Source organism: Filicampus tigris, chromosome 21 (genome assembly GCF_054856515.1).
Source record: "Filicampus tigris isolate MCC_2025a chromosome 21, RoL_Ftig_1.0, whole genome shotgun sequence".
NCBI lineage: Eukaryota > Metazoa > Chordata > Actinopteri > Syngnathiformes > Syngnathidae > Filicampus > Filicampus tigris.
The window spans coordinates 11,004,075-11,030,822 of record NC_141237.1 but is presented as its reverse complement, the minus strand read 5'-3'; the positions used below and the strand labels follow the sequence as shown (position 1 = coordinate 11,030,822).

Genomic DNA, 26,748 nt, shown 5'->3' with positions numbered 1-26,748 from the left:
TGAAACCGAAAATCCCCCCACAAAAACCTCCCAAAATATTACAATATATTGGAAAAAAAATTTTTTTTTAATCTGCTAATATGCGAATACGCTGATGATGAACAGAATTTAACTAGTCCATATGTGAGACTTAGTTATCCAACAATTTCCACAAATCAATCTGTAATTGTATTTATTTTATACATATATTTTTTTTATATATATTTTGATAATTATATTGAGATTTTGATCTGTTGTAGTTCATCTTAAAGGTATATTCATGCTTTGTGCTGGCTACAATAGTAAAAGGTTTTGTTAAGTTTAAGGATTCATCTTACAGACCAATCATAATTTCTAATACGCAAAGATTGCATATCACTGTATATTTAGGAGTATGATGCGTTTGTAGTTCATGTCAAGTTTTCTGTATTGCGTTTGTGTAGTGGTGGGATAATCTATCCAACTGTTCCTCTTTGTCCTTCCAGAAACGGGATATGTTGACCCAGTAGTGATCGAGCGTTACAACACTCCAGGCTTCATTGGCTGCTTGTCGCGGGTGCAGTTCAACGGAGCGGCCCCCCTCAAGTCTGCATTGAGGAGCAGCACACAGACAGCTCTTGTGCAAGAAGCGCGGCCTGCGGTTGCCTGGCCGGTGTCTTACCAGGGTAAACTGGTGGAGTCCAACTGCGGGGCGTCCCCTCTCACCATCCCGCCAATGTCGGCCGCAACAGACCCGTGGCATCTGGACAACACAGGTCAGGATTTCCCCAAATAACCTTTCAAAATGTATTCAATCATTTTGTCAGAAAAAAAATATATATATATATATATGTATGTATAGCGTTACAGAAATCGCATTAAAGTGAAAATTAAAAGAATTTTTCGAATATAAAGAGACAAAGTCAAACCTTGTGACATTGCGTCTACTGTTACAGTACATTAGTCTGCAAAATTGGTAGTAATTGATGACGATTGGCATCATTCAAGATGCAGCATTATTGCTTGGGCCTGATGCCAACAGTGCCTTTGGGGATGCTGAGCTATTAGACATAGATCCAGTCCATTGATCCCAGGATCCCCGATTTGTAAACAGGGTCAGCCTGCCATGCTTCTGTTGAAGGGATCAGCGTGTCTGCTTGGCATTTGCTATACTTAGATGTAATCTTTAACGCTGCCTAATCTGATTCAATAATGCCACAGTATTTTGAGATTTTCTTTTAATGTTGCATCTCAGGGACTCTCATTGAGCTGAATATAATTTCATTCATTTTTTTTCTTGACATGATAAAAAAAAATTTTTAAAAAGAGAAAGAACTAGGGTTCCCATGAAGGTGTTCGGCATTCCAAAAGTACAATGCTTTTTATAGACACGGACACAAGGTCTTGGGTGCAAGGCGGTGTCCAATTACCCATGTCACATGCGCGGCCAACTACATCATCCGCAAGGGGATATCTTGCAGTTTACCGGCTGCCTATGTCATGCACATACCGCAGCGAATCTATTTCTATTCCCGCAATGTCAAACATGGCGTACTGCGCTCTGACCGCCCTGATTTGAATTCAAATGAGGGATGTCGCTACGATTGGCTAGCAAAAGGCTACTTCCATTCTACAACGGCGCAAACCGGAGGAAGTAAACAATATGTTTCATGTTTCATTCGTTAATTTGACAGAATTATTCATTGCATTAGTAGTGAAGTGCATTATGATGAGATTGTAAACACTTGCCGTATCGTCTACGGTGTTGGTCATAGCAATATTGCAAATTATCTCGAAAAGCAACATAACTCTGACTTTCCTTTTTTCCTTACTCACTCCCTTAGATGCAGAATTCCCTTTCAATGAGGAAAGAGTGATTCCTGATGGGGTCAATAGGGACTCAGCCATTATCGGAGGTACAGCACATCGATATCGAATCGGTTCAGTCTCTCAATGCACTGACTGCACGTTGTTTGTCGTCTCCCCCGCAGGGATCATCGCAGTGGTGATCTTCACCATTTTATGCACTCTGGTGTTCCTGATCCGCTATATGTTCCGTCACAAAGGCACCTACCACACCAACGAGGCCAAAAGCAGCGCAGAGCCCGCCGGCGAGTCCACAGACACGGCCATTATCGGAACAGAAAACCCAGAAACCATTGAGGAATCGAAGAAGGAGTGGTTCATCTAACAACCAGTGACATGACTCTGAAAGGATGTGAGTCGTCAAACCACAAGTCGCCACCATGAAGGAGGTTGTTACATGAAATGACCAGTCATGGGAAGAATAAAGAAAAGTCATTCAGTAGGACAATAACCTCCCAGAGAGAGAGGGATGTGTAAAATTATTATTTTTTTTTTTTTATATATACTGTATATCTATATCGAGAGTATAGAAACTATGAGGGACTCAGCCGGGTGTTGCTCCACGAGGCTGCTCATGTAAATACTAACTGGCTTGTCCTTTGTATTGTGCTTGGGAGTTTTACGGAGTCCTTTGAATACTGTATATGACAAATAGTTATATTTACTGGGTTGTGTGATAGGACAGAGTCTCTGTTAGTTTTGATTTAATTTTTTTTAACAAAAATATATCTAATATCGAAAATGATCAAATCATCATGCCAAACTATTATCATTTTGTTTTTTGCAGACTGTAGTCGCACCAGCCCGCCTTTGTATATATTTTTTCTTTTATTTTGTTCAAAGATTTATTCAGAGAGTCCATTACATAAATATTAATCTATGAAGGAGTGTTAGGGCCGCATTGTAAAGAACAAAAGTTGCACTCTTATGTGAATAAAGTCCATTAGTCAAGTGAACGTCATGAAACTCACCAGCTACTGGGTTGCTCTTCGAATGTGCTATATTCTAAATGAATGAAAAACACCTTTGTTTGATGATCGTATAAATCCTGCAAAAGTGGCAATTTCATTGTAATTGATTCTCAGGAACAAACATTAATTAAACAGTTCATCCTGATAATTGTTTTAATGTGACAAAACGTCCATTTACATGTTTGTAAAACTTAAATCCAGCCAGTCTTCATCAGAACATTTTATTTAATCCCAATATTATGACCTTTTTCTCATAAGACTGCAATTTACTTCCAGGTATTCTATAGTATATATTTTTGTTTGTTTAGTGTGACTGCCGTAATACTCCTTCATCCTAATCTAGAAGATTATCAAACATTTGCCAATGACCGTACATAATGTATGTATCAAATAGTGTTCAATGTTCAACTCTTAATGACATTCGATTGTACGGGACGTGTTGGCGTTTCTCCGAGCATGATGAGAAATCCTTATAGTCGATGGTTGCGTTTATTTAGCTCAACATTGCAGCTTTCTTTTCATTTGGAACCAGTCTTTGCATATTCAGACTTGAACCCGTCATTTTTCTCTTTGCCAAACATACTGAGTCTTACGTCACCCACCTCACATTTGGATTTAAGGTACCGGTATGGTTTTTGCGTATCATGACTTTGGCTGTGGCGTTGTTGAATACAATACATCGGTGAATTATCAGAGACAAAAAGTCAGAGCTGATATTTAATCAGGACGTAAAAAGTCGTCAAGTTAATAATTGGCTTTTTCAAATTAATTGTGCCTTTGAGCCACTTCGCCTTGTCCTGGACTTAACCTGACTACTGCTGCATGAAATCTCATCAAGCCATGCACGCACTTAAGCATTTGCTGATTTGAATGGTGCTTAACCCTTAACATGCGAAACGCAGAATTTGGGAGTTGGACGGGTTTACTCTTTACAGACTTATAAAGCTGTGGAAGGTGATGCTGAGCAATACGCCTCCTGCGCTATACTCTATGTGTGTGTGACGCAGAGTGTTTAATGGCGAATGCGTCAAGGTTGTTACACAGATGTTCGGAACAAGGAATGAATAGAGACTTAAAAAGCAGTGCCATTTTCGTGCAAATTGCATTTAAACGATGTAGGATTTCCATTTCGTACTTGTGTCATATTTTCCCCCCACGTTTGTGTTTCTTCTGTATTCTAATTACAATTTCGACGAGCTGCCAAACATGTTCGCTTCTTTTTGTTTATTTGGGGTGCGCGTGTGATGAAATTCTTGTGAAGCCCTCTTCCACTGATGGATTTTTGTGCATCATTGTTGCCTCGTAGCCGACGCGTGAACTCTGCCTGCCTTTTACTTTGGCCTCAAACAAGACTTAATAAGTGAAGGCAAAAAACGAGTGACTTCCTTTTCTCTAATTGTGATAGTCCCACTATATGATACATAATCATGTGCACACACATTTGTCCCCTTAATGGGGTTCAAACATGAGAATGAGGAGTAGAGTAGTCATAACCCGAATGCTTTTCTTTTATTTCTGTTGAGTTCAATAAAGAGTGTTTTATCTTTATGAACAAATTCTCTTCTGTGCATCATCTATCTATAAAAGTATTTGGTCATGTGATCACTGGACCAACAGGAAGTGAAAACGGAAGCATTGCAGCCAATTTGCAGCTGTGAACATGTGATGGAAATATTTTTGTTTTCGTTCAACCAAAATGATGATTGGATTGAGGTCAAGGTTCTGTGTGAGTTCTTTTAGACTAAGACCGTTCATGAATTCCTTCATGGACTTTGGTTTTGTGCACAAATACTATTGAAAAAAAAATGCTATATTAAAGACCATGTTCAGTCTTGCAACTTTTTTTTTTTAGCCACGACAATGAAAGCACATAAAATGATTTTTAAAAACCAAATTACTCCGTTTTTGGTGACTTCAGTTCGCTTTCATGCGTTTTATCCATAGTTCAGCAGAGATAGTATTTGACACATTGTTGTTTTTTTTTATCAATAGTACAGGTAAGCTAGAAGCTGTTCAGAAATTTGAAACTGGAAAAATGTAAACAAAAATAATTTGACATCAGTGTGTCGCTGCCAACAGAGGCTCATTCACAACAATGATGCATTGCTTATTAAAGCCAAAAAAAAAATACACAATTTGTTTCCATTTATTTTTATTGCCTTGTGGGTCAACAAAAGCCATAAATCAGTAGCTAAAAATGTTAAAAAAATATAGATATATTTTCCCTCTGCCGCTCTTATGTGTTCTATTTGAATCAGTTGTGTGAAATGGAAATAGTGAGGTGTTTGAATAAATGCGGAAAAAAAGTGGATATGTGGAGCCGAGCTGTGTGACGGGTACATTGGAGAGCGAGGAGGAGGTTGTTCAGGCCTCAGGAACACTCCGCTGCAAATACATGAGGAAAGTTAAAAGTTTGAATGGTACAACTGCAAGCTATTTGAATATGTTAGAAATACACACAAGCATTTGGTAGGATGGCAATGTTTTCCGGCAGGATGCCCGTCTCGATGGAGAAATCTATGAATCTCTGCTGCAGGGCCACACTGACCTCAGAAGAGCGAGCTGTAAAGAAATGAGTGATGAAATAGCACCGGTATTTGCCACCAAATGATCCCAAATGCAACATGCCACATGATTCCGGTGAGAGCCTTATGAACAAGCTTGGACTCACCGTAAAGTGTGTTTAAAACCTCCGAAACGCCCTCCTTTGTCTTGATGGTGTGGATCAATGCAAAGTCATCATACAGGACGCTGACGATGCGCATGTCATTGTCATTGTTCCAAACTGGAAAATAAGAGGTCAGAGTTTGTTGTATCGTTGTGTTCATACATTCCTGCTCACCAGACACAATTTTAGGTACAACTACACCATCTAGGCACCATCTAATGGTACATAGTTTTTTTTTTTTTTTTTTAATGTGTTGGCGCTCTACAATGCAAAAAAAAAATATGCCTTTTCGGGTCCGTACCGTACCACATAACAATATAGGAAGGAGTGAGATGCGCGATGTCAAGCAAGTAATCGAACTTAACTACTTTTAAAATCAAGTAATCAGTAAAGTAACTGAGTTACATTTTAAAGTAACAGTCTGTTTCTGTATGTATGTATATATGTATATATATGTATATATATATATATATATATATATATATATATATATATATATATATATAATCATGTAGCCCTTGTGTGCATGTGTCTACTCACCTTGGCTGTGGAAGGTGAAGCGTCCAGGAGTTTCTGTTTTTTTAGCAAGATGATTCATAGTCCAGCAGGTACCATCATCCCTTAAAAGGGGACAAACCAGGTCAGTATTCAGAGTCGAGTCTGTGACAATAAACGTCTGTGAATGACACACTTTATGCTGGCATATGAGAGGTGCATGTCTCCCTCTTCAGTTGGCACGACGACTGCAGTCCCGACCTTCATGTTTCCCTTGTGGTTCACAAACCAAGGAGCATTGGTGGCAAAGCCAACCATGTACCACTTGCCGGCCATCTGAAGAAAACAGCGGAGAGGAATACAAAAAAACGGCGTCAAACAGTACATAAGGGAAAAAAGCAGATGACTTTGAATTTCTTTTTGCTTTACCCTCTGCAGATCAAAATCCTGGACAGGGATGACATCAGCGCATGCAGCCAGTATGCACAGAAGTGCAACCAGCATCCTCAGTAGTGTGTTCATCATGGCGCCTCTTTTGGGTCAGCTCTTCTTTTGTGGTATGTGGAAAGGTGGTTCGAGGGGCCTTATATCTTGCATCCCCTCCTCCGCTCTTCTTGTCTCCTCCCATCTGCCTTATAAAACTCTTTGGCTTTATGCCAGCACAATGCAAATTGATGCTGTTACATAAGTGCACGTGTGAAGGGGAGGGTTGGGCGTGTAATGAGGCATCCTTTTACACACATCTCCCCCAGTTTCTCATCCGTCGCAAATGTTTGGCGCATGCAAGTTCGGTTATTCAAACAAGTCGTTTTGTAAGAGTACAAACGTGCTCCCCATGTGGGAAATAGAAGCTCTCGCTACAGAATGACAGTTGAGCAAATGTCAGTACACTTGACCAGTCGTGAATAAAGAAAAACATATAGATTGTACTGTGGTTATTGTATTTCAGTTTTTATTTCAAGATTTTGTGGTTGTAATTTGCAGGGATACGTTTTCTTTTTCAGTTGGCATGTCACCCTGCTCATTTGGAGCATAAAGTTGTGAGTTATGTTATCTGTGGAGGTGAGGAAAAGTTATCTCCTCTTAGTCTGGATTAACATTGCTAATGAATCAAAAACTTTTTTGGACTAACTGTACTAAAACACGAACAATTGTTATGGGTTTTGGCAGAACTAAAACACAATAGCAACTTCAACAATTTCAATAATAACCCCGATTCCTCCGCTGTGTATTTGAATGAGAAAGAATATCAAGAGTAAAAAATGCTGAATTCTACAGCTGTTAAAAAAAAAAAAAGAAATTGGGGAGACCAAACAGGCACCAACTGGTCCTCGGCTGCTTATGTAACACACACACACACACACACACACACACAATCACACATTACATTTTAAGTTCAAGTTGTGTAACCAAACTCCTTGAGATTTCACATCTGGTTCTCATTTATGTTCTGCTCTCACGTGCACACATGCCAAAATCGTGCATTGACACACTGGCGAAAATAGGTATGATCTGATAATAATGGTGGTGATGGTTAAGGCATGCAACGTAATGACCCTTTACTACAGGATCTTGTTTTTGTCTTTTATTATTTATTTTAACTGGTTGTATCTATTGATTTTAAGTTCAGTGAGGGCAAGAACTACTGATCAGGACTACAACCGGCCGTGATGCTGGATGCACGTTCTGCTGGTTCAGCATGTGGGGACACAGTCTGCAAGACAAAGAGAGACGGGTTAAATTCCATTCTGTGCTGATATATTCATCAGAAGCTCTTGAACAACATGTTGACTTCACTGAAATTGATTGCTACAGAAACAAGTTAACACGTCAGGCACAGCTGGACGGCGATTTCCCAATCATTTTCCCTGTGATATAACTCATTACTCATCGTAACACTATTGTGCTACATTTTGTCTTTTGCTACCAAACCATTTGTGAGAATATTATTCTGTCTGTAAATGCATGATGAAACATAATGTGCCATAGGAGAATACGTTAAATAAAAAGAGATTTTTTTTATTTTTTATAATCTTTTTAGTCAGGCATACACAAAAATTGACAAACTGAATTTTTTAATCCAAAATCAATGCATTGCTGTTAAATTCACTGTTCAATTTCTGAAAAAAATGCTAAGATGATATCTATTTTTTTTTTTTTTTAAAGGAGCAAATACCAACTTACCAATTTTGTGATGCTGGTCCACATCACCACAGTGACCTAAGAAAAAAATGGTTTTTTTTAACGAAAAAAAAGGGAGAAAAAATGGAAATTTCAAAATGGCAGCAGCATCAATGCTATTCTTGATTTTTGTGGTATAGTAACTAATTTTAGAATCCATTTGTTAAGTCTGTGGTCACTAGCCCTCAAAAAACAACAATACACCTTTGATAATGAAATATAATAATAATCCTTTTTTTTTTTTTATTTGAAATTTTGAACTGCATGGGGACGTACTGTAGGTTGGGAAGGGGAAGAGGAATGCCAGTCCCAAAGCTTGTTTTTCAGCAAGTTGCTCAAACTTGGTCAACAATGGTTCGGATAGATTGTCAACCGACCTGCCTGAATATGACACAAAACAACATGAAAGGGAAAACGAGACCAAATTATTTCCTTCTAAGCACTTATTGTCTTTTAGTTTTAAATCGGGTTGTGGAGCTCACCGTAGAGTTTCATGGTGATTTTGCCTTGTTTCTGATAATACATGATAGCATAGGAGCTGTAGTCTGTCTCTCCGATCACAATATCAGTGTTCAGCTGGGGTCGAGCTCCTAGAGGAAGGGATAACGTTTGATCCAAGGTATTTTATTACTATTACGTCATTTACAAAATAAGTATGACAAGAGAAACCTGGAAGTGTCAGCCGTCCTGGGGTCGGAGTTAAATGGTACATCTGCAATATCTCCCAACACTGATGATTACTGAAAAAGGACAAAGTCAGATTGGGTCACTTCAGTTTTGACAGCTGGACTCATAGAGGAGCAGTACACCTCGGAAGTTACTTAGTTGCATGACAAGTTTAAAAAAAAAAAAAATTAAAAAATCTTAGGGAGAGTAAAGAGCTTGTTTAATCCTCTCATTGTACTTACTGACGTGTCTTAGTGCTAACCAACAGTGATTGGTCTGATGTGGTGGGTAATGTGAGGGTCATGACTGTAGGTTCCACTTTGGTTCCATGATTGATTAGATAAGAACATTTCGAGGCAGTGTTGAGCAAGTACCATGTCCCTGTCATCTGAAACACAAAAGCAAAACGGAATATTGAATGCAGAATGCTGTGCATCTGTCCACAACCTCTGCTAACCAGTCGGCCAACGTACTGCCAGCAGACAATCCAACGAGGTCCAATAATAATAATGTATTTTATTTGTAATAATTTGGACTTTATATCTCTATATATCTATATATCTAAGTGCATCGTGTTTCCAGTGATCACTCTTGAGAGGTTCCTACAGCTTAATTGGAGCCCACCTGTGGTAGATTCAGATAATTGAACATGATTTGGAAAGGCACACACCTGTCTATATAATGTCTCACAGGTGGCAGTGCATGCCAGAGCACAAACCAAGCATCAAGTCAAAGGAATTGTCTGTAGACCTCCGAGACAGGATTGTCTCGAGGTACAAATCCGGGGAATGTTACATTTTTGCTGCTTTGAAGATTCCGAGCAGCAGTTGCCTCCATAAATGGAAGGCGTTACAAACCATCAGGACTCTTTCCTAGAGCTGACCGCCCAGCTGAACTGAGCAATCAGGAAAGAAGGGCCTTACCAAGAACCCGATGGTCACTCTGTCCAAACTTTAGCTGTCCTCTGTGATGAGAGAACATTCCAGAAGGACAACCATCTCAACATCACTCCACCAATCAGGCCTTTTGGTACAGTAGCCAGACGAAGCCACTCCTTCGTAAAAGCTACATGCCAACCCACCTGGAGTTTGCCAAAAGGCACCTGAAGGGCTGAGAAAGAAAACGCTCTGGTCTGATGAGACAAAAATTGAACTCATGGCGTGAATGGAAGAAACCAGGCACCACCCATCACCTGACTAAAACTGTCCTGAGGACAAGTGGTCAGGAGCTCAGACTGGGGCGAAAGCTTGGATTCCAACAAGACAAGACCCTAAGCACAAGGCCAAGATAACGAAGGAGTGGGCTCAGGACAGCTCTGTGAATGTCCTTGAATGGCCCAACCAGAGCCGAGACTTGAATGAGATCGAGAGATCTGAAAATGGTTGTGCCCCGACGCTCCCCATTCAAACAGGAGTTATGCCAGAAAATTCGATCAAGCTCTACCTGGTAAGTATTGAAAGATCAGATGAAAAGCATTCTTACTGTATACTGAGTTAAGTTAAACCTCATTTTCTCATGCACAATCTGTGATTGATGTGTTGCGTTAAAAACAAAATTCCCCACGCACCCTATTGACACAGGTTACACAAGCTTGTTTTTTTTTGCCAGACCACATGTTGACCACTGACTAAGCAAAGTGCACATTTGATGCACTGGCTTCTTTCAAAGTTGTTTTGTTTTACACAACTGACATTCCAATTGAGGTTTACCAGTTGCCAAGATGGAAAATACTTTAAATGTCAGTCGTGGGCGCAGCGTACAACTGATTTACACCCAGTATTAATCAAATCGCAAGCTTGGGGCTATTCACTGGGTTATTTTTGCACAATTCCTTTAGTTTGAAACTCCAAATGGGCATTTCACCAGTACCATACCTGTTGTATGTCTATATTCGTCTGGGGAGGCGTCAGATCTATAGGGTCGACCTTTGGCTTCTTGCGAGGTCGTCTCTTGGGTCTGGGCCGACTCTTTGCGCCACCTACAGCCTCAGTAGCTCCCCAGAGACACACAAAAATCACTGCCAGCGTTAGCAAACACCTCCAAACTCCTGCCATCCTCTTCGTTTTTTAAATTTCCTTTTTGTGTCCTCTTCCTCTGTCTTCCCGGTGTGCAGCGTCCACAGTCAAGCACTCAAAATGAATAAAACAGATAATGCAAGAGACAAACAGCGTGTCAAAAGAGGATGGCATGTCCGGTTAAATATTAACCGAGATGGGATCCTGCTTTGTGGGGTTCTTGATACTGGAATGCAGCATTAAACCCAATTATCAGTTTGAAGTAAAACATAGAATATAGAGAGCAACATATGCATTTATTAATAAAAATAATTGACAAACTTAATCCAAGTGAGGTAAATTGCAGAACAAAAAAAAAATAGTGGACTGAAAAATTGATGTTGCAATCACATCCAGTTTTTTTTCCATTCAAAGTACACCAAAAAAAAATGACAAACTTCACCAATGATCGTGTACATACATGATAAAACTATGAAAAAGATCTAACAAAAAATGATCTTATAATTTACACCACAAATCCCTCCTTGTCTGGAAATGACAAATGAAAAGCAACTTTGCTGTTAGTGACATGCAGGTCCAGAGAGCATATTAGTTTTCTTCCGTCTTGCCAGGTTTGTTGTCGTCTCGAGGTTTAAATTTGAGGGCCGCGCTGTTAATACAGAATCGTTGACCAGTAGGGTCTGGCCCATCCTCAAATACGTGACCCAAGTGGGCATCACACTGCATGAAAAACACAAAATATGTTAGAAAGAGTGTGTGTAGTACATTTTAAAAATGCCAGACTTCCAAGAGTAAAGCAGAACTAACATTTTTACAAATGACCTCCATGCTAGCACTCCCCAGGCTGTTGTCAGGGCGACGAATGATAGAGGCGAGGCTCTCGTCTTGCTCCCATGTACCATGAGCCTCCTTGAAAGCTGGCCAGCCTGTCCCAGAATCATACTTAGCCTCTGAGCTATCAAGACAGTTGTAAACAACATTAAAAAACATAGTCCATGAAAGGTGAATTTTAAAAAATGTGCAGTTATACTATAAAATGCATAAAATAGTATTAAACTGATGTAACGGACACAAAACGGCTTCGTCTTCAACTAATCGTAGAGTCTGCAAAGCGTGGACGAGTTAATGAGGCATTTTATCATGAAATGACCAGATTTTACCTGAAGAGTGGAGAATCGCAGCAGACACAGTGGTACATCCCCATTTCAAAGTGGTTCAGGTATATCCCACTAAAGGGCTAAGAAAAAACCCAAATGAAAATGTGCAGGCATATGCATTTATGGAGACAAAAAAAAAAAAAGATAACATGAAATCAACTTTGAATATTTTTCAAATTACACTCTTGAACACTTCATGAGATACAGTACATCCGTATTGTCCGCATATTAAGCGTGCAGAATTTAGATTGCCTTTGATGCAGCAGAGCAAAATATTAACATTTCTAAGAATGATGATATGCAGTTCTATAGTGCTACAACCATAAATATATACATATTATAAAACTGAGTTTTATTGTATTTGTACAAGATTAATATACATGCGTGACATGTATTGAAATAACTATTATGCTAAGAATATATATTATCGTACAATAATTCTGTACATGTGGTACAACAATCATTCTGTAATTATACACTATTAAAATTGTAAATAGTTATGATGTTGTTTTCAATCGGTAAAATCCATCTTTGTAGCATAGCATGATCAGTTGAGGCAAGTTCAAATTTAAAGAGGAAGTCAACCCAAACATATTTTTTTCAAGAATATGTTCTATGCAAGCCACTAGTTGAAACAGGGCATTCTGATAAATATTGCGTTTGTGGAATAAGTATTAATCCACTCGTTTTTAGCCATCTCTAGTGGCGGCCATTTTGTCTTCTGTCGACTGAAAATGACATCACAACCGCTCACAACGACCAATCACGGCTGACCTGTTTTCTGAATCTGAGCTGTGATTGGTCGTTGTGAGCAGTTGTGATGTCATTTTCAGTCGACAGAAGGCAAAATGGCCGCCCCCAGAGATGGCTAAAAACAAGTGGATTAACACTTATTCCACAAACGCAATATTTATCAGAATGACCTTTTTCAATTAGTGGGCTTGCATAGAACATATTGTAGAAAAAAATATGTTTGCGTTGACTTCCCCTTTAAATTTGAACTTGACACGTATTTCCACAAGGACTGAAATTATGGATGCAACATTCCATGTGGTCTGTTCTTGAGATAGCTGAACTTAACATAGGTCGTCAATAGAGGAAAGAACAAAGTCCATATCCAACTGCTGATGTGTGTGTGAAATGTCACAGGTGACATACTATTGTCATAACGTTTACATTTGTGAAAATGATCTAATTACGTAAATATCTCATTTACCCCATGTCAGGATATGCTGGGGTGAGCGCGTGTGTGTGTGTGTAAGGGAGTGGTAGATGGTCTGTTTTTGTTACTCACCACCTCAGTCGCCCCTTCTCTTGTGACCACATATTGCTCAGGAGAAAGTTTCTTTTGCCAGTCTGTATTCTCATTATAGCGGGTGAGAGATTTCAGTCCTGAAGAGAGCAGCACAATACTTGAACTCATCTATATAAGTCTAATTTAATTGAGATTAAATTGAGCATAAATAATCAATTGTCATTCCCATTCTACGGTATTAAGTTCCAATCATTCTAGGCGTAGAATTGTCATTTCAGACTTCTCTACCATTTCAAGCTCATATAACCCATTTAATGTGATAATAGATCCAACTTACCTGGACTTGTGTGTACAGGGCGCAAGAAGGCTGGGATGCTCCGTGGCAATAGCGATAGTGTGGCTCGCGAGTGCTTGAAAACGACAATGATCCGAGTGACTAGACGAGACATGCTTGCAGTGTGAAGGCCTCAAAGTGCACAGGTGTTGAAACTGCTGAGAAGTCAGCACTGGTCCTCCGCTGGCTGCTCCCACCTGTTAACTGGGTGAGCCTTTCAAAAAGTCCAACTTTCTACAATCTAGGTCAAAGTGGACTGGGTTCACTCCATTTTAATTGCTGGCCAATGTCCAAAGCCTACAAGGTTTATTGACAGAATATTTTAGATAAGGTGGATAACTGACCGAATTATTTATATCATTTTCTGCCAAATGCTGATTTTTGCATTGTATGTGTCACAATTATTTGCTTTGCAGTTGCAGCAAAACATAATATATAACATAAACGTAACAAAATAACCATTTTGCCAGCATGTTTGGCACACTTTGAAACAAACACGCCACAACTTCGCTACCATCATAAATTGCACGTTTTGATTCCATTTCAATTTCTCTCCCCGGCATTTTGAATCCAACAGTACAGTAGGCCTAATTTAGAACACTCCTGTTGTCTGCTTTAAAATATTCTAGAACCATTTAAACGTCCAAATACACAATTTTGTACAATCAAGATTTGCAGGCGGTAGTTTCTTTTAGTTTATTGTGTAACTAACCTTGGCCAAGATTTCACAACACCTGATCTGGCCGGGAATGTTTATCTACAAAAAAAAAAAAAAAAAAAAAAAACGATTACGCAATGCTATATTAAAAAGTGTCATTTGGTTACAAAAAAAACAGCAAGACCATAATTATATCTACCACTCATTTGAAATCAAAAGGGTTGGTCGCTCGCTGCATATTTTTTTTATGAGGTAGATAGATAACTTATTGCTTTGGCCTTAATCCTGTATTTTTGATATCTTGTCATGCACAGGCTTAGAAAAATAATAACACATGGGGCTTACTGAAATTCCGGTAAAAGCAAAAAAAAATGTAGCTAATGCAGTATGCCCTACAGTTCTTCTAAAATCCATTGCCGCTCTATATACTCTGATATCGAAACGCAGCAGGTGTTTGTGTTCTCAAGAAAGTTCCAGGCTGGTGCATGAGGTCCACAATGTAACGGCACGGTGGTGAAGAATGTTCATTGCTGGAGGGATCTCCCTTGTGTAGTAATACTTCATTCCAAGCTCGATTGTAGTCGCCTCTCACCAGGGTACAACTTAGACCAATGCAATCAGCCAAGTACTGTAGAAAAGGGACATTTGTAACTGTGTTTAGAAGAGTTAGAAACTGGACAATAGATGAGTACAGAGGAGCGCTTAACCTTGAAAAGAAGAGCCCTGTGACAGTAGAATCCCTTGGTGATCAGCCCAATAGGGAGCACATTACACTGCATTTTACATTTGAGCAGGGAGATGTGCAGTAGCCATCCGAAAGTGTGCAAATCTTCTTTTTCAATTTCTCCACCCATGAATTTGCTTACTTGCCTGTTTGACATGCCAGAGATTGAAAACATTGCATTTATAAACACTTATGACGTTCAACTAAGTTGAATAATTAGTAAAAATAGTTACCTGGCCAAGGCAACATATTGTTCCTGTTTGTCATTCAAAAGGCTGATGGATTCTTTCACCTCTTTAACTAAAAACCTCAAATCCACATCATTCATCATCTTCCAGTATCTCTCGGTTTGCCGCCCTTCCTCCACACTCTTGGTATGTACATACACCCTAGAGTAAACGTTTGGCACCTCAGTTTTGAAAGGTTCCACATATAACATTTAGAGAGGAGCATACATACTCGATTGTTGAATTGACAACTATGACGGGCAGGCGATCGTTCATTGGCTCCATGGAAAGTTCCACTAAAGTCAAAACTTTCTGACCAAAACACAACTGAAAGATACACATAGCAAGGTTCCAGAGAATCTAATCATGACTAGGTCTTTTATTAATTTTTTTAGCTTAAGCGCGATAGAATAAACACAAATAGTGCACACACCTTCCCAGCATCATAGAATCCATCAGTGATAATATCGGTTGTGGCCAAATTACCTGTCAAGCCATATTTGAGAGACAGGCTGGATTGCATTAGATTGTTTAGGGCAAACTCGCTGAACTTACTCTTAATATTGTCTGCCTGGTTGATTTCATTCAGCATTTCCAGGGCACTAAAGCACAAACACACCAAAACATGGAATAGTTGATATAGGTGCTTTGATTCCTCATTTCTCGATTGTTGTTATCTAAATATTAGTGCTGTCAAGCGAGTAAATTTTTTTAAACTAATTGATCGCAAACATTTTCCATAATTGATCACGATTAATCATATTTATCAACAGCAATTTTTTACGACACTTGGAACTGATATTTACTTGAATAAATTCGTGGAATTAATGTGGAAAAAAAGTTAAAGTATATTTTGATTCGAAGACTGTTGTAATAGCTTTCTTTGATCCTGGAATACAGTATTCTTCTTTTCTGTTGAACGATATACCAAAGACGTACAACTAATATGGCATTTGAATTTTGCTTTGCAAAGTGTGCAAAAAGTCCAAGGGGCCCGAATACTTTTCACAAGCCACTGCATGTGCCCCAAAGTATTGGAACACCTGAATTATTTTACCTGAAATATGGAATTGTTTGAGCATCTCACCCAAATTTGCACATCTCTACAGATATGGGCTCTTCCTTTGCACAAATGCTGATTGCCATGCATGTGGAGCGCAACACCTCCATGTTAGTGGAACGCAGCAAACTGACCAATGGTTCAAGACCACCAGCACTCTGGAGCTACGATGTACAAGATCTACATATTAGATGCTTGTTTGCTTTGAGCTCAAGTCAATAGTACAAAAATGCTATTCAAAGCGGAAATCGACCCAAACATATTTTTTTTGTCAAGAATATGTTCCCATTAAGTCCATTTAGTTGAAACACGGCATTGTGATTAATATTGCGTTTCTGGAATATGATTTAAGCAGCAAAATCCACCCCTTTTTAGCCATCTCAGGGGGCGGCCATTTTGTCACTTCTGTCGACTGAAAATGACATCACAAATGCTCAGGTAATGACAAATCATGGCTCAGCTTCAGAAAACAGGTGATCCGTGACCGGTCGTTACCTGAGCCCTGAGTAGTTGTGATGTTATTTTCAGTCGACAGAAGCGACAAAATGGCCGCCCCCGGAGGTGGCTAAAACGGGTTAATCTGAATGCCTTGTTTCAACTAGTGTGCTTGCATATAACATATGCTTGGAAAAAATATGTTTGAGTTGACTTCCCTTTAAAAAATTACTGGCACTTAATAAACCATCATCAAATGCCTCAAAAATATCAGTTTGGAGTTAACAAAATCTGCCTCAAAAGTCAAAATAAACGTAACACCAACCTCTGTCCTGGCATCGGCATCGCACGCCAGTTCACAGATGCACAATGTAGCATTGAGCAGGACCTGTGGGTCTGTTGATTTTAAGGGCCCCACCAGTGCAGTTATGGCCCCCAGAGATAACAAGTCACACCGAATGGCTTCCTGACCCGCTATCCTGCAAAGTATGGCTGCAGCATTGGCCACTACTCTGGGGCAGCTATCACAGAGACACTGCACAAGAGATGTATGTCCTCCTTCTTCATATATTGTCCTGGCACAGAGATAAAAAGCAGGAATGAAAATCTTGTCAACGATCATGAACTGTACATAAACTTTAGTTAGATTGCCGTATTGTCTCTTACATAATGTTTTGATGGTGTCCGGCTGTAAGGTTGAAGAGGGCCTGGATTGCCTCCCCTCTAACAAGCACATTTCCACTGCTCAGTAAATGTATCAAAGCAGTTAAACCACCTGAATTCACAAAAATTCAACATTTCATGCTTAATAATTACACCGGGAATGTTAATGTTCCGTAGTTTTGTGTCATACAGACCTATATCTCTGAAGCGTTCTTTGCTGGATGCGTAGGAGCTCATGCCGGCCATCGCTTGGCAAGCAAATGCTTTCACGCAATCGCTGCTGCTGCCAGGGAGAAGCTCCACCAAAATGTCCTCAACTTTGAAGTCGTGGAGGACTCTGTGACTGTCAGCTGCACATATACACAAGGGAAAAAACCAACGAGACAGTAGGAACACTAGTTATGTATTGCGTCACTGTATCGGTCCGTGATTACAGTTTTGAGCTACTCTTGAAAGGCATTCAGCAGCACTGGACTGGACTTCGTTATTGTTGCTTTTAACAGGAAGTGTTTCGTGTTTCCCCGTTTCAGACGATTTAGGGGGAAGAACAAGCTCCAACAGTGTAGTTAGTCCTCCTCCATTCAGGATCATCAGGAAATTCTCACTCTCGCTCACACAATTAACAAGAACCTGCAAAGTCTCGACGTGGAGGTCACTGAAATCCTGCAAGAAAAAGCATTAAGAGCCAAGTATGTCAAGATAATTATATCATCTAAAAAATATAACGGAGAGGTTAACAAAATACCAACCGCGTTTTTGATGATATCTATGAGCTTATCAAGTCCCTGCTCTTTCCTTAGTGTGCTGTGTGACTCTTTATCAGCCGTGACTTTCTGCAAAATTTTTAAAGCCAACTCCTGAATGACAGCATACTCCGATTTAAGCAGCTCCAGAATTAAAGGGATGCCGCCCAATTCCAGTATATGTGGGCAGAATTGGTTGTTCTTCATTGGCATAGTGGACCAGAGGAAAAAGAAATGAAAAGAATTTTGCAATGGAAAACACTGCAGCTTCGTGCAGTGGAACATACAAATTTGAGGGCCCAAAAAATTGGATTTTAAAGCGGGAGTCAACCCAAACATATATTTTTTAAGAATATGTTCGCAGCAAGACCACTAGTTGAAACATGGCATTCTGATTAATTTTGCGTTTGTGGAATATAAATTACCCTAAGAAAGCAAAATGCACTCGTTTTCCATCTCTGGGGTCGGCCATTTTGTCGTTTTTGTCGACTGAAAATGACTTCACAACGACTAATCACAGCTGACCTGTTTTCTGAATCTGAGACCGTTATTGGTCGTTGTGAGCAGTTGTGATGTCATTTTCAGTCGACATAAAACAAAATGGCCGCCCCAGAGATGGTCTGAAAACGAGTGGATTAACACTTATTCCACAAACGCAATATTTATCAGAATGCCGTTTCAACTAGTGGGCTTGCATAGAACATATTCTTGAAAAAAAATACGTTTGAGTTGACTTCCCCCCTTTAAGGTATTGGTACTCACTTGAATCAAATTGTAGATGGTCTCCAGAGAGTTTTTCTGAACATCTGGTTCTGGACTGGAGAGTAGCTTGATTAATACTGGCAGGGCTTTGTTGTCAAAGATCTGAACTTTACAGTTGGGAGCCAGGGACAAATAGGATAGGCACAGGGTTCCATACTCTTGAATAACGGAATCTTTTGTAAGGAAAAGGTACAATAAATAAATGAATGCAAAATATCTATATAGAGAATAATTAACCATATATGTGTAATATTTCAGCAAACTAACCATCAAGTGAGAGTTTCTCAATAATCTGTGGAATTATATCCATTTGTTGTAGGGTATTGCCAACAGCACCTTTGATCGACAACAAATTAAATTTGTTAATTCATTGAGCAAGCCCATAAATGAGTTAAAGCAGAACATATTCTTGAAAATAAAATGTTTGTGTTGACTTCCACTCTAATTCACAAGTGGAGAGTTCTGCAACCAGACAACCGCTGATTGTCAGAACGCCACCAACAAAATAACAAAAGCTACTAAATCGCAAATGTTTCAACATACTGTTGGAGGCCATGGTGCCCAAAACCTTAAATGCATTTCGTCTGATCAGCTCGTTAGCGTGTGTGATGAGTTGACTGAGAGGCTGCAGTACTCCAAGTTCCATCAGAAAAACCTTGTTAGCATCTGACAGCAGGGGGAGACAAAAGACAACGAAAAAATTAATGTACTGTAGTGATAGAAATCCTGCATAGTAGTTAAATTAGCTGTTGAGAGTGTCTCGACATCCACAAGCATATTGCAAATCAAGTTCTGCACCTTTCTCTGCAAATTCCAAGATTGCTTCACATGCTATGACTACAACGTCCTCTTCGAGGGAGCTCAGCAGAAGAACTGCGGTTGTTGTTGTTGTTGTTTTGACTTCGACGCAAAGTGGTTCAAACTGTAAGACAATTAAGATATTGTATGGCAGAGCATTTATATAGATTTTAATCATTGAAGATGCAGACATGCATCTCACCGCGTCTTTGCAGGATGTTGAACTCTTGGACTTTCTTTCTTTCTTATCTTTCTTGTCCATTGCAAAGGTCTTTGCACAGCAGTCGCGCTTTTGTACCACTTCATTAATATATTTTCAGCCTGTGAGTACACAAAACGAATGAAGTTTTGGAACATTTTAGTTCTTTTTGCATGGATAAACATTTGCAACAAAAAAGGAATTCAAAACTGAGCTTCTGTAAGACGACAGTGTGTTTTGCCAAGCTTCGGCAAATAATTGACCAAACGATGACGACATTCTTTTACTATTTTACACAGTTGTCAACTGCGACGTTGCTAAAGTATGACTACAGTTACCGTGATGTATTTGACGTCATCGCGTAACTGAGACCAACATTTCTAATGACTTCATGACAACAAACGAAACGTAAATTGAACGTTTATTGGAACTTACCCCCAATTTGAGTCCATGTTTTACATAGCAGGTGTTCCGTGGGAGCGACAATCTCTATTTGCAAAATTGTTAACACAGAATATAAAGTACAATTTACAAAATCCTTAACACCGATTATAAGAAATTTGGGTTTCCTGGACCTCCGCTCTGAAAAATAGACCTAACAATGGTTTCCCCGGGCAACCGGACCAGCTATAGCAGAGACCGTCAACAAAGTAAAGGACCGAAAAGTATCAATAATATATGGTGGTAATAATAAAAAATATAAATTAATGATAATAATAATATACACGTTTGAAAGTGTCAACCTACAGTAGATTCAGTCTGCTTTTTAGTATAGTTATAGCAGGGACCGTCAACAAAGTAAAGGACCGAAAAGTATCAATAATATATGGTTAAAAAACTAATAATACTGCACACGTTAGAAAGTGTCAAACTACAGTCGATTGAGTCTGCTTTTTAATACAGTTAGTTTTGCTAGATCTTGAGACATGGGAAGAAAATCGTTCAACTGTGTCTCTGGATCAATTAGTGCTTCTGTGCTTATGCAAAATGTTTAACTAAAATATATCTTACCATTGCGGTTTGCACTCAACATTTGAACTAAATGGACTCATACATTCTAATTTTGGCATTAGTTGATTTAATACAATTAAATACTGTGCACCAGCTATCACCAACGTGGTGCCCAAAGCCCACGTTCTAAAATAGCTCACAATTGATGGGACATTGCGAGTTTCCAGGAATGCTGTATAAATTATGATTTGAAAATGTAAAAGACTGATAGGAATGCATATGGGTATTTACTGTATGTTTCCTAACTATTGTGAGAAATCATTCAACTGAATTCTGTGGTAAACTTAAGTTAGTTTTTCCTTGCCCTAATAATGATTAAGCGTAATTTGAGCAAATTTGTTATTTAACAGCAGCCAAAGTAGGAGCGCTCAGCTTCCAAAGGGTTGGTGACTCCTGCTGAACACAACCCATTTGGCTTCCATTGTAATCTATTATTGGTCAGTTTATTTTACAATTTATTGACCAATCTAGTGAAAATGACTTTGACAATGCCATGTTAATGGTTGAACAAACGTGCTTCTGGGGTTTCCTAAAAAGTGAAGATTTAGGCGGTATGAGGATTCTACCCGAGGCCGTTGATATGTTAAGTGAATACTCAAACTCAGGATCATAAATCCTTTATTAACTCTTCAGGCAAGATTGCTGTGAAAGAAAACATTTTGCGTGCCTCCAACTCTCTGCAGTGACTATAAATAGGCCTAGTATGATAATTGTTATAAGTACACCTCTGCATCACACAGTAGATCAACTTCCATTTAGAATAACTTTATCAACATGTTTAGTCTGCCTTTCTTTTTCATCCATGTTAAATGATTCCGTGGTTCTTTCTTTAGGGTTTGGAGCTAAAACTTCCTCCACTGATGCGAGCGCCACTGCCACCTACTGTAGTGAATGTGCAATTACACTTTGCAAAAATGCAAAGCCACACTTTTTGAGGACTGTTTTATCCAGATAACTTGTCTGTCATCATGTTATCATCATTTCAACCTACTGTACAAATATTGAATAAATTCTCACATCAATCTGGCTAGTTACAGTTTCTACTCTCTGTAGTTATTACAAGCTTTCATATTCAATAGCAGCAGTGCTATCAGCCTCCAGGAAGGTTCCGGGCTCATGCATGAGGTCCACAATGTAGCAACATGGCTGTGAGAAGTTTTCATTGCTACAGGAATCTCCCTTGTAGATGAGTACTTCATTCCAAGCTCTGTTGTAGTCACCTCTAACCAGAGTACACCTCAGGCCAATGCCATCAGCCAAGTACTGCATGAAAAAGGACAATGTGTTAATAATTACAAAGATGAGTGTAGCGGGGCATCAGCAATGAATAAGCGATGATTTTGTGAGGTGGTTAAGTGGAAGTACCTTGAATAGAAGTGCCCTGTGGCAATGAAATCCTTTGGTGATCATACCAATAGGGATGACATTACACTGCGTTTTCCACTTGAGTTCATCCAGGTGCTGCAACCATGGAAATGTGTCCAGCTCTTCCTTTTCAATGTCTCCACCCATGATTTCGCTGACAAACCTGATACCCCAGGAGATGACCATAAATTGCATTAACATTTACAAAATATGCAGTGTTTGTTAAATCCCTGAATCGTGTTTACTGTATGCTGCTTTCTGCACATGTGAACACAAAAAGATGGAAATATCTCCTTGTTGGTAATGTGCCGGTGGAAATAGTCACCTGGCCAAGGCAACATATTGTTCCTGTTCTTCATTCAAAGGCTCAATGGACTCTTTCACCTCTTTAACTAGAAGCGGTAATGCCATGTCATCCATCACTTTACGATTTCTCTCTTGACTAGACTCTGACGCGGCCTCATCTTTCTGTTGCACTTCATCACTCATCCTAAGTCATAAGAATGGGAATCACTGAAAGGTTTTGTAGCATATATTTCCAAATGTTTGCGCCAAACTGAACTGGGATGCTTAATGCCTTATCAAGACATGTATGATTGTGATTTGGGACTCATACTCGATTGCGTTGACAACAATGACAGGCCGTAGTTGGTTTACTGGTTCCTTGCACAGTTCCTCTAAGGTCAAAACCTTCTGACAAAACCCAACCTGATAGAGACATTATTGTGCTTGATATCAGCAAGTTAAAAAAAAAAAAGAACAAAGCAAAACAATATTTTTCTAATGCACACACCTTCCCACCATCATAGAAGCCATGTGTGATGACATCAGTAGTGGCTAAATATCCTAGCAGCCCGTATTTGAGAGAGACGTTGTATTTGAGCAGACTGATCAAGGCAAACTCTGTGAACTTGCTTCTACGGGTTATTGATTGGGTGATTTCTTGAATGATTTCCAAGGCTCTGCAACATACAAACATGGACAGCATCTTCAAATTTATGGAACCATTGATAATACAAGACTGTGCTACACTGCCCTCTACTGTCAGTTCTACATTTTGAGATTATTATTTTTCAAAACAATACCAATACTGTATGTCTTAGACCATAAAAAGATTTCATATATTTTTTTTTTCTAGTGTATATTCTATTCAGTCATGAATTGTATGATCACAATAAATTTACTCTGTTGATTTAAAAACACAGCAAGGTAATGCATATTGTGTCACTGCTAGCTCAGCATCTCACCCCAATTTACACATCTCCACAGCAGTGGGCTCATCCTTTGCACAAACACTGATCGCCATACATGTGCAGCGCAGCACCTCCATGTGACTGGAATGCAGCAAATTGACCAATGGTTCAAGACCGTCAGCCTCTCGCAGCTGTGTTAAAAAAAAATGTCAATATTAGCTTCTTCATTTTATTGAAATTATTTTTTATGGTGTTTCCCATAAAGTCTGAATTATTGTTTTCAGAAACAATCCTGTTTATTAGGAGTGGGGTCTTAAAGGAGAAGTCAACCCAAACATGTTTTTTCAAAAATGTTCTATGCAAGCCTACTAGTTGAAACAGGGCATGCTGATAAATATTGCGTTTGTGGAATAAGTGTTAATCCACTCGCTTTTAGCCTTCTCGGAGGGCGGCCATTTTGTCTTCTGTCGACTGATAGCTATGATTCAGAAAAAAGATGAGCCGTGATTGGTCGTTGTGAGCAGTTGTGATGTCATTTTCAGTTGACAAAAGACAAAATGGCCGCCCCCACAGATGGCTAAAAACAAGTGCATTTTGCTGCTTAACTTATACTCCACAAACGCAATATTTATCAGAATGCCCTGTTTCACCAGGTGGGCCTGCTGCGAAGATATTCTTGAAAAAAAATATGTTTAGGTTGACTTCCACTTTAAAGCATGTTTATGCTTATGTCTCATGTTAACTGACCAAAATATTAGAAACACCACAAGGCAACGTGAAGTTCATGACTCAGATGTTTGACGCTACTGTCAATGTCTCTTGCATCTTAGCGCGTGTGTAGTGTATTGAATTATGTGTATTGGAGTCTCACTACACTAACTTGTGTTCTGGCGTCTTCCTCAAATGCCAGTTCGCAGATGCAGAGCAAGGCACTGATCAGGACCTGTGTGTCTGCTGATTTCAAGGGTTCCACCAGTGCTGGCATGACTCCCTGTGATATGACTTCACCCCGGATGGCTTCCAGTCCTGCCATCCTGCAGAGTACTGTTATAGAATTGGCCACCACTTTAGGACACGTTTCTTGTAGTCTCTGCACAAGCATCTCAGGTCCTCCTGCATAAAACACTTCCCTGATGGTGCCATAAGAAAACTCATTAATGCACAAATACCTGTATAATAGTCATGCCTATGTTTGCATTTTGTGTGACTACCTAAAGGTGAGAATTTGGAGGAAACTAATAAAGCAAGGAGCAAGGAAAGTGTGCACAATATGAAAAATAGCTTTAATCAGTGGTCTTTGCAAAGTAAACAATCTGTTAAATTACAGACCTGTGACATGTATGAAATGCACCCACAATTGACATGAACTATGATCCCTATTTGTAAATACAATTTAGATGAATACCTTTTTTTTCTCACTTCACTGAGTGAATCAATGCTGTATTATCAGGACTACTGATCATATTCATAGACATTGATGTTAGGGATGTGTAAACTCTGTGGATGGGCGGGGTGGGGGAGGGTCATCCTGTCTCGCTCTTACATAGTATTGGGCTGGTCTCCAGTTGTGAGATTGGCGAGGCCCTGGATAGCATACTCAATGGTCACTGGACACTTACTACTCTTCAGCAACCGAACCACAACAGGTATACCACCTGAATCAAAGAAAATGATCAAAATGTGCACTTGAGGATGTTTGGTCATGTGATGTTTGAGGATGGTCAATTTGGTGTAAATACCTAAATCCCTGAAGAGGTCTTTGCTGGGCAGGAAGGAGCTCAAGAAGGCAAAGGCTTGGCAACCATATGCTTTCACACTATCGCTGCCCCCAGTCAGAAGATCTACCAGAACCTTCTCAATCCTCTGCTCATTCAGAAATGGGTGAATGCCAGCTGTGCACATAGTGATAAATAAAAACACAGATATACGGCACTCCAACACAAAGTGCGCACAAGTAGGGGAGACCGGGGTCAGTGGTAACACTTGCAATTATTGCCATCAGGAAAAAAGGAGTTGCCTGAAAAAGTAGTGTCATACAGCAGAAACAGAAAACAATTGTTCCAATTATGTTTTTGATTACATAGCCTGCTTTGTAGTTGAACTCATTAAATTGTTACCTCTAAACCAGGGCGTTTTCAATCCTGTTCCTCGAGGGGCAGTTTCCTGGATGTTTTCCATCTCTCCCTGTTTCAACACACCTGATTCAAAACATCGAGAAGACTGGCCCTCGGGGAACAGGATTTAAAGGGGGGGGATCAACCCAAACATTTTTTTCAACAATATGCTCCCAGCCGGCCCACTAGTTGAAACACGGCATTCTGATTAACATTGCGTTTGTGGAATATGAGTTAAGCAGCAAAATCCACCCGTTTTTAGTCATCTCAGGGGGCGGCCATTTTGTCATTTCTGTCGACTGAAAATGACATCACAACTGCTCAGGACTCAGGTAACAACCAATAGCGTCTGACCTTTTTTCTGAAGCTGAGCCGTGATTGGTCGTTACCTGAGCCCTGAGTAGTTGTGATGTCATTTTCAGTCGACAGAAGTGACAAAATGGCCACCCCCAGAGATGGCTATAAACGGGTGGATTAACTCTTATTCCACAAACGCAATATGTATCAGAATGCCTTGTTTGGGTTGACTTCTTCTTTACAACCTCTGCTCTAAACCAAGCTAGCTCATTGCTAATTCACTGAGGAACAGTTGTGACAAACCTGCCTGCGGTAGGTAGTGGCAGTTATAAAATTATGCAATTACACAAGCTAAATTTGATTTGAATGCATCAGTACTAATTTGATTTTTATTGGAAAAACAATTGGCCATACAATTCAGCCACAAATGAGGAAAGTGAGTTTGGACTCTACCAACCAAGCAAGCTTGTGCTCCAAGCCTCTTCCCCCAGTTACAGACCAAGCTTCTAGTAGATGAGTTCTGAGAAGTTAAAATGGAAAATGAACAATTGCATTTTCATAAAGATTCATATATTACTGTATTTCAAGTCCTATACTCTGCACACCCACAACAATTGTGTTTAAATGTTTTGTACAAAAAGGTTTCAGCATCTTTCGTCATGAATCACAATGGCCGCCATTTCATCATGTTATATTTCACCCCGAGGTATGTTACAACTGACCCGATCATGGGGTTAATTGGAAAAATTCACTCCTTGTATTTGAGATTACGTCTATGTTGAACTGACATTTTCCATGCGATTTATAAGTAGAAACCTGAAGCTAGTTTGCATAGCAGTTTGAACTTTCTGGGTCAAGGTTAGAGACACAAATGTTACAATTGTCCCCCGTCTCTCCTGCAGATCACTTTTTTAAAACACATGGCTTCAATAC

General features: G+C 39.5%; 6 protein-coding genes and 1 long non-coding RNA gene across 16 annotated transcripts in view; 2 read left to right on the top strand and 5 right to left on the bottom strand.

The window, feature by feature from the left end:
- Window positions 1-4,646, top strand: part of cntnap2a (contactin associated protein 2a) — a 248,014-nt gene extending 243,368 nt beyond the window's left edge. For all 3 annotated transcript variants that reach the window (XM_086021181.1, XM_086021180.1, XM_086021182.1), the window contains 3 exons: window positions 465-734; window positions 1,803-1,874; window positions 1,950-4,646. In XM_086021181.1, coding sequence (XP_085877307.1) covers window positions 465-734; window positions 1,803-1,874; window positions 1,950-2,149 — 542 coding nt within the window. In that variant the 3' untranslated portion in view covers window positions 2,150-4,646. The remainder of the gene's footprint in view (window positions 1-464; window positions 735-1,802; window positions 1,875-1,949) is intronic.
- A 284-nt stretch (window positions 4,647-4,930) lies between these two features.
- LOC147127601 (lipocalin-like) lies at window positions 4,931-6,557 on the bottom strand. The gene is made up of 6 exons (XM_086021200.1): window positions 6,388-6,557; window positions 6,155-6,294; window positions 6,004-6,083; window positions 5,467-5,580; window positions 5,256-5,357; window positions 4,931-5,180 (listed from the first exon to the last, which is right to left on the bottom strand). Exons 1-6 carry the CDS (start codon window positions 6,481-6,483, stop codon window positions 5,167-5,169), a joined length of 546 nt encoding a protein of 181 aa, XP_085877326.1. The 5' UTR covers window positions 6,484-6,557; the 3' UTR covers window positions 4,931-5,166.
- Window positions 6,558-6,888: 331 nt separating this feature from the next.
- c8g (complement component 8, gamma polypeptide) lies at window positions 6,889-10,963 on the bottom strand. The gene is made up of 7 exons (XM_086021198.1): window positions 10,680-10,963; window positions 9,048-9,193; window positions 8,809-8,879; window positions 8,622-8,729; window positions 8,416-8,520; window positions 8,143-8,178; window positions 6,889-7,672 (listed from the first exon to the last, which is right to left on the bottom strand). The coding sequence occupies exons 1-7, from the start codon at window positions 10,857-10,859 to the stop codon at window positions 7,653-7,655; spliced, it is 666 nt and encodes a 221-aa protein (XP_085877324.1). The 5' UTR covers window positions 10,860-10,963; the 3' UTR covers window positions 6,889-7,652.
- Window positions 10,964-11,170: 207 nt separating this feature from the next.
- On the bottom strand, window positions 11,171-13,915 carry msrb2 (methionine sulfoxide reductase B2). Its single transcript, XM_086021199.1, has 5 exons — window positions 13,570-13,915; window positions 13,272-13,369; window positions 11,981-12,057; window positions 11,628-11,775; window positions 11,171-11,540 (listed from the first exon to the last, which is right to left on the bottom strand). The coding sequence occupies exons 1-5, from the start codon at window positions 13,679-13,681 to the stop codon at window positions 11,409-11,411; spliced, it is 567 nt and encodes a 188-aa protein (XP_085877325.1). The 5' UTR covers window positions 13,682-13,915; the 3' UTR covers window positions 11,171-11,408.
- Window positions 13,916-13,968: 53 nt separating this feature from the next.
- Window positions 13,969-20,436, bottom strand: LOC147127598 (armadillo repeat-containing protein 3-like). 2 transcript variants are annotated; one of them, XM_086021192.1, is made up of 18 exons: window positions 20,271-20,436; window positions 19,839-19,957; window positions 19,637-19,760; window positions 19,382-19,504; window positions 19,106-19,174; window positions 18,839-19,011; window positions 18,083-18,277; window positions 17,768-17,996; window positions 17,528-17,683; window positions 17,337-17,445; window positions 16,996-17,245; window positions 16,263-16,399; window positions 15,731-15,777; window positions 15,609-15,661; window positions 15,408-15,502; window positions 15,182-15,337; window positions 14,932-15,094; window positions 13,969-14,852 (listed from the first exon to the last, which is right to left on the bottom strand). In XM_086021192.1, exons 2-18 carry the CDS (start codon window positions 19,896-19,898, stop codon window positions 14,646-14,648), a joined length of 2,346 nt encoding a protein of 781 aa, XP_085877318.1. In that variant the 5' UTR covers window positions 19,899-19,957; window positions 20,271-20,436; the 3' UTR covers window positions 13,969-14,645. The 2 variants fall into 2 exon arrangements, with proteins under 2 accessions (XP_085877318.1, XP_085877317.1); XM_086021191.1 differs by having other exon boundaries at window positions 13,970-14,852; window positions 15,609-15,777.
- On the top strand, window positions 20,303-21,873 carry LOC147127597 (uncharacterized). Its single transcript, XR_015084428.1, has 2 exons — window positions 20,303-20,485; window positions 21,680-21,873. It is a non-coding gene; the product is annotated as an uncharacterized LOC147127597 (long non-coding RNA).
- LOC147127596 (armadillo repeat-containing protein 3-like) overlaps window positions 21,448-26,748 on the bottom strand; it is a 9,959-nt gene continuing 4,658 nt past the window's right edge. For 6 of the 7 annotated variants that reach the window (XM_086021183.1, XM_086021185.1, XM_086021189.1 and 3 more), the window contains 8 exons: window positions 24,948-25,296; window positions 24,285-24,534; window positions 23,459-23,595; window positions 23,005-23,173; window positions 22,828-22,919; window positions 22,537-22,701; window positions 22,212-22,374; window positions 21,448-22,109 (listed from right to left, as the gene is read on the bottom strand). In XM_086021183.1, the coding sequence (XP_085877309.1) occupies window positions 21,903-22,109; window positions 22,212-22,374; window positions 22,537-22,701; window positions 22,828-22,919; window positions 23,005-23,173; window positions 23,459-23,595; window positions 24,285-24,534; window positions 24,948-25,296 (1,532 nt within the window). In that variant the 3' untranslated portion in view covers window positions 21,448-21,902. The remainder of the gene's footprint in view (window positions 22,110-22,211; window positions 22,375-22,536; window positions 22,702-22,827; window positions 22,920-23,004; window positions 23,174-23,458; window positions 23,596-24,284; window positions 24,535-24,947; window positions 25,297-26,748) is intronic. The other variant, XM_086021186.1, reaches the window with a different exon arrangement.

What these genes read in the sequence shown, in the direction of transcription:
- msrb2 (XM_086021199.1), bottom strand. Translation starts at nt 13,681, where the DNA reads ATGTCTCGTCTAGTCACTCGGATCATTGTCGTTTTCAAGCACTCGCGA. An exon ending in TGCGATTCTCCACTCTTCAG is followed by an intron (nt 11,776 to 11,980) that starts GTAAAATCTGGT and finishes CTGTCTTGATAG; the next exon opens with CTCAGAGGCTAAGTATGATT. An exon ending in TGGAGGTCATTTGTAAAAAT is followed by an intron (nt 11,541 to 11,627) that starts GTTAGTTCTGCT and finishes TTTTTCATGCAG; the next exon opens with TGTGATGCCCACTTGGGTCA.
- LOC147127598 (XM_086021191.1), bottom strand. Translation starts at nt 19,898, where the DNA reads ATGGACAAGAAAGATAAGAAAGAAAGAAAGTCCAAGAGTTCAACATCC. An exon ending in TGAGAAACTCTCACTTGATG is followed by an intron (nt 19,012 to 19,105) that starts GTTAGTTTGCTG and finishes TCCTTACAAAAG; the next exon opens with ATTCCGTTATTCAAGAGTAT. An exon ending in GTTGTCAATTCAACAATCGA is followed by an intron (nt 15,338 to 15,407) that starts GTATGTATGCTC and finishes CGTTTACTCTAG; the next exon opens with GGTGTATGTACATACCAAGA.
- LOC147127601 (XM_086021200.1), bottom strand. Translation starts at nt 6,483, where the DNA reads ATGATGAACACACTACTGAGGATGCTGGTTGCACTTCTGTGCATACTG. An exon ending in AGGATTTTGATCTGCAGAGG is followed by an intron (nt 6,295 to 6,387) that starts GTAAAGCAAAAA and finishes TGTTTTCTTCAG; the next exon opens with ATGGCCGGCAAGTGGTACAT. An exon ending in CTTCACCTTCCACAGCCAAG is followed by an intron (nt 5,581 to 6,003) that starts GTGAGTAGACAC and finishes CTTATTTTCCAG; the next exon opens with TTTGGAACAATGACAATGAC.
- c8g (XM_086021198.1), bottom strand. Translation starts at nt 10,859, where the DNA reads ATGGCAGGAGTTTGGAGGTGTTTGCTAACGCTGGCAGTGATTTTTGTG. An exon ending in GTTAGCACTAAGACACGTCA is followed by an intron (nt 8,880 to 9,047) that starts GTAAGTACAATG and finishes GTCCTTTTTCAG; the next exon opens with TAATCATCAGTGTTGGGAGA. An exon ending in GGACCAGCATCACAAAATTG is followed by an intron (nt 7,673 to 8,142) that starts GTAAGTTGGTAT and finishes TTTGTCTTGCAG; the next exon opens with ACTGTGTCCCCACATGCTGA.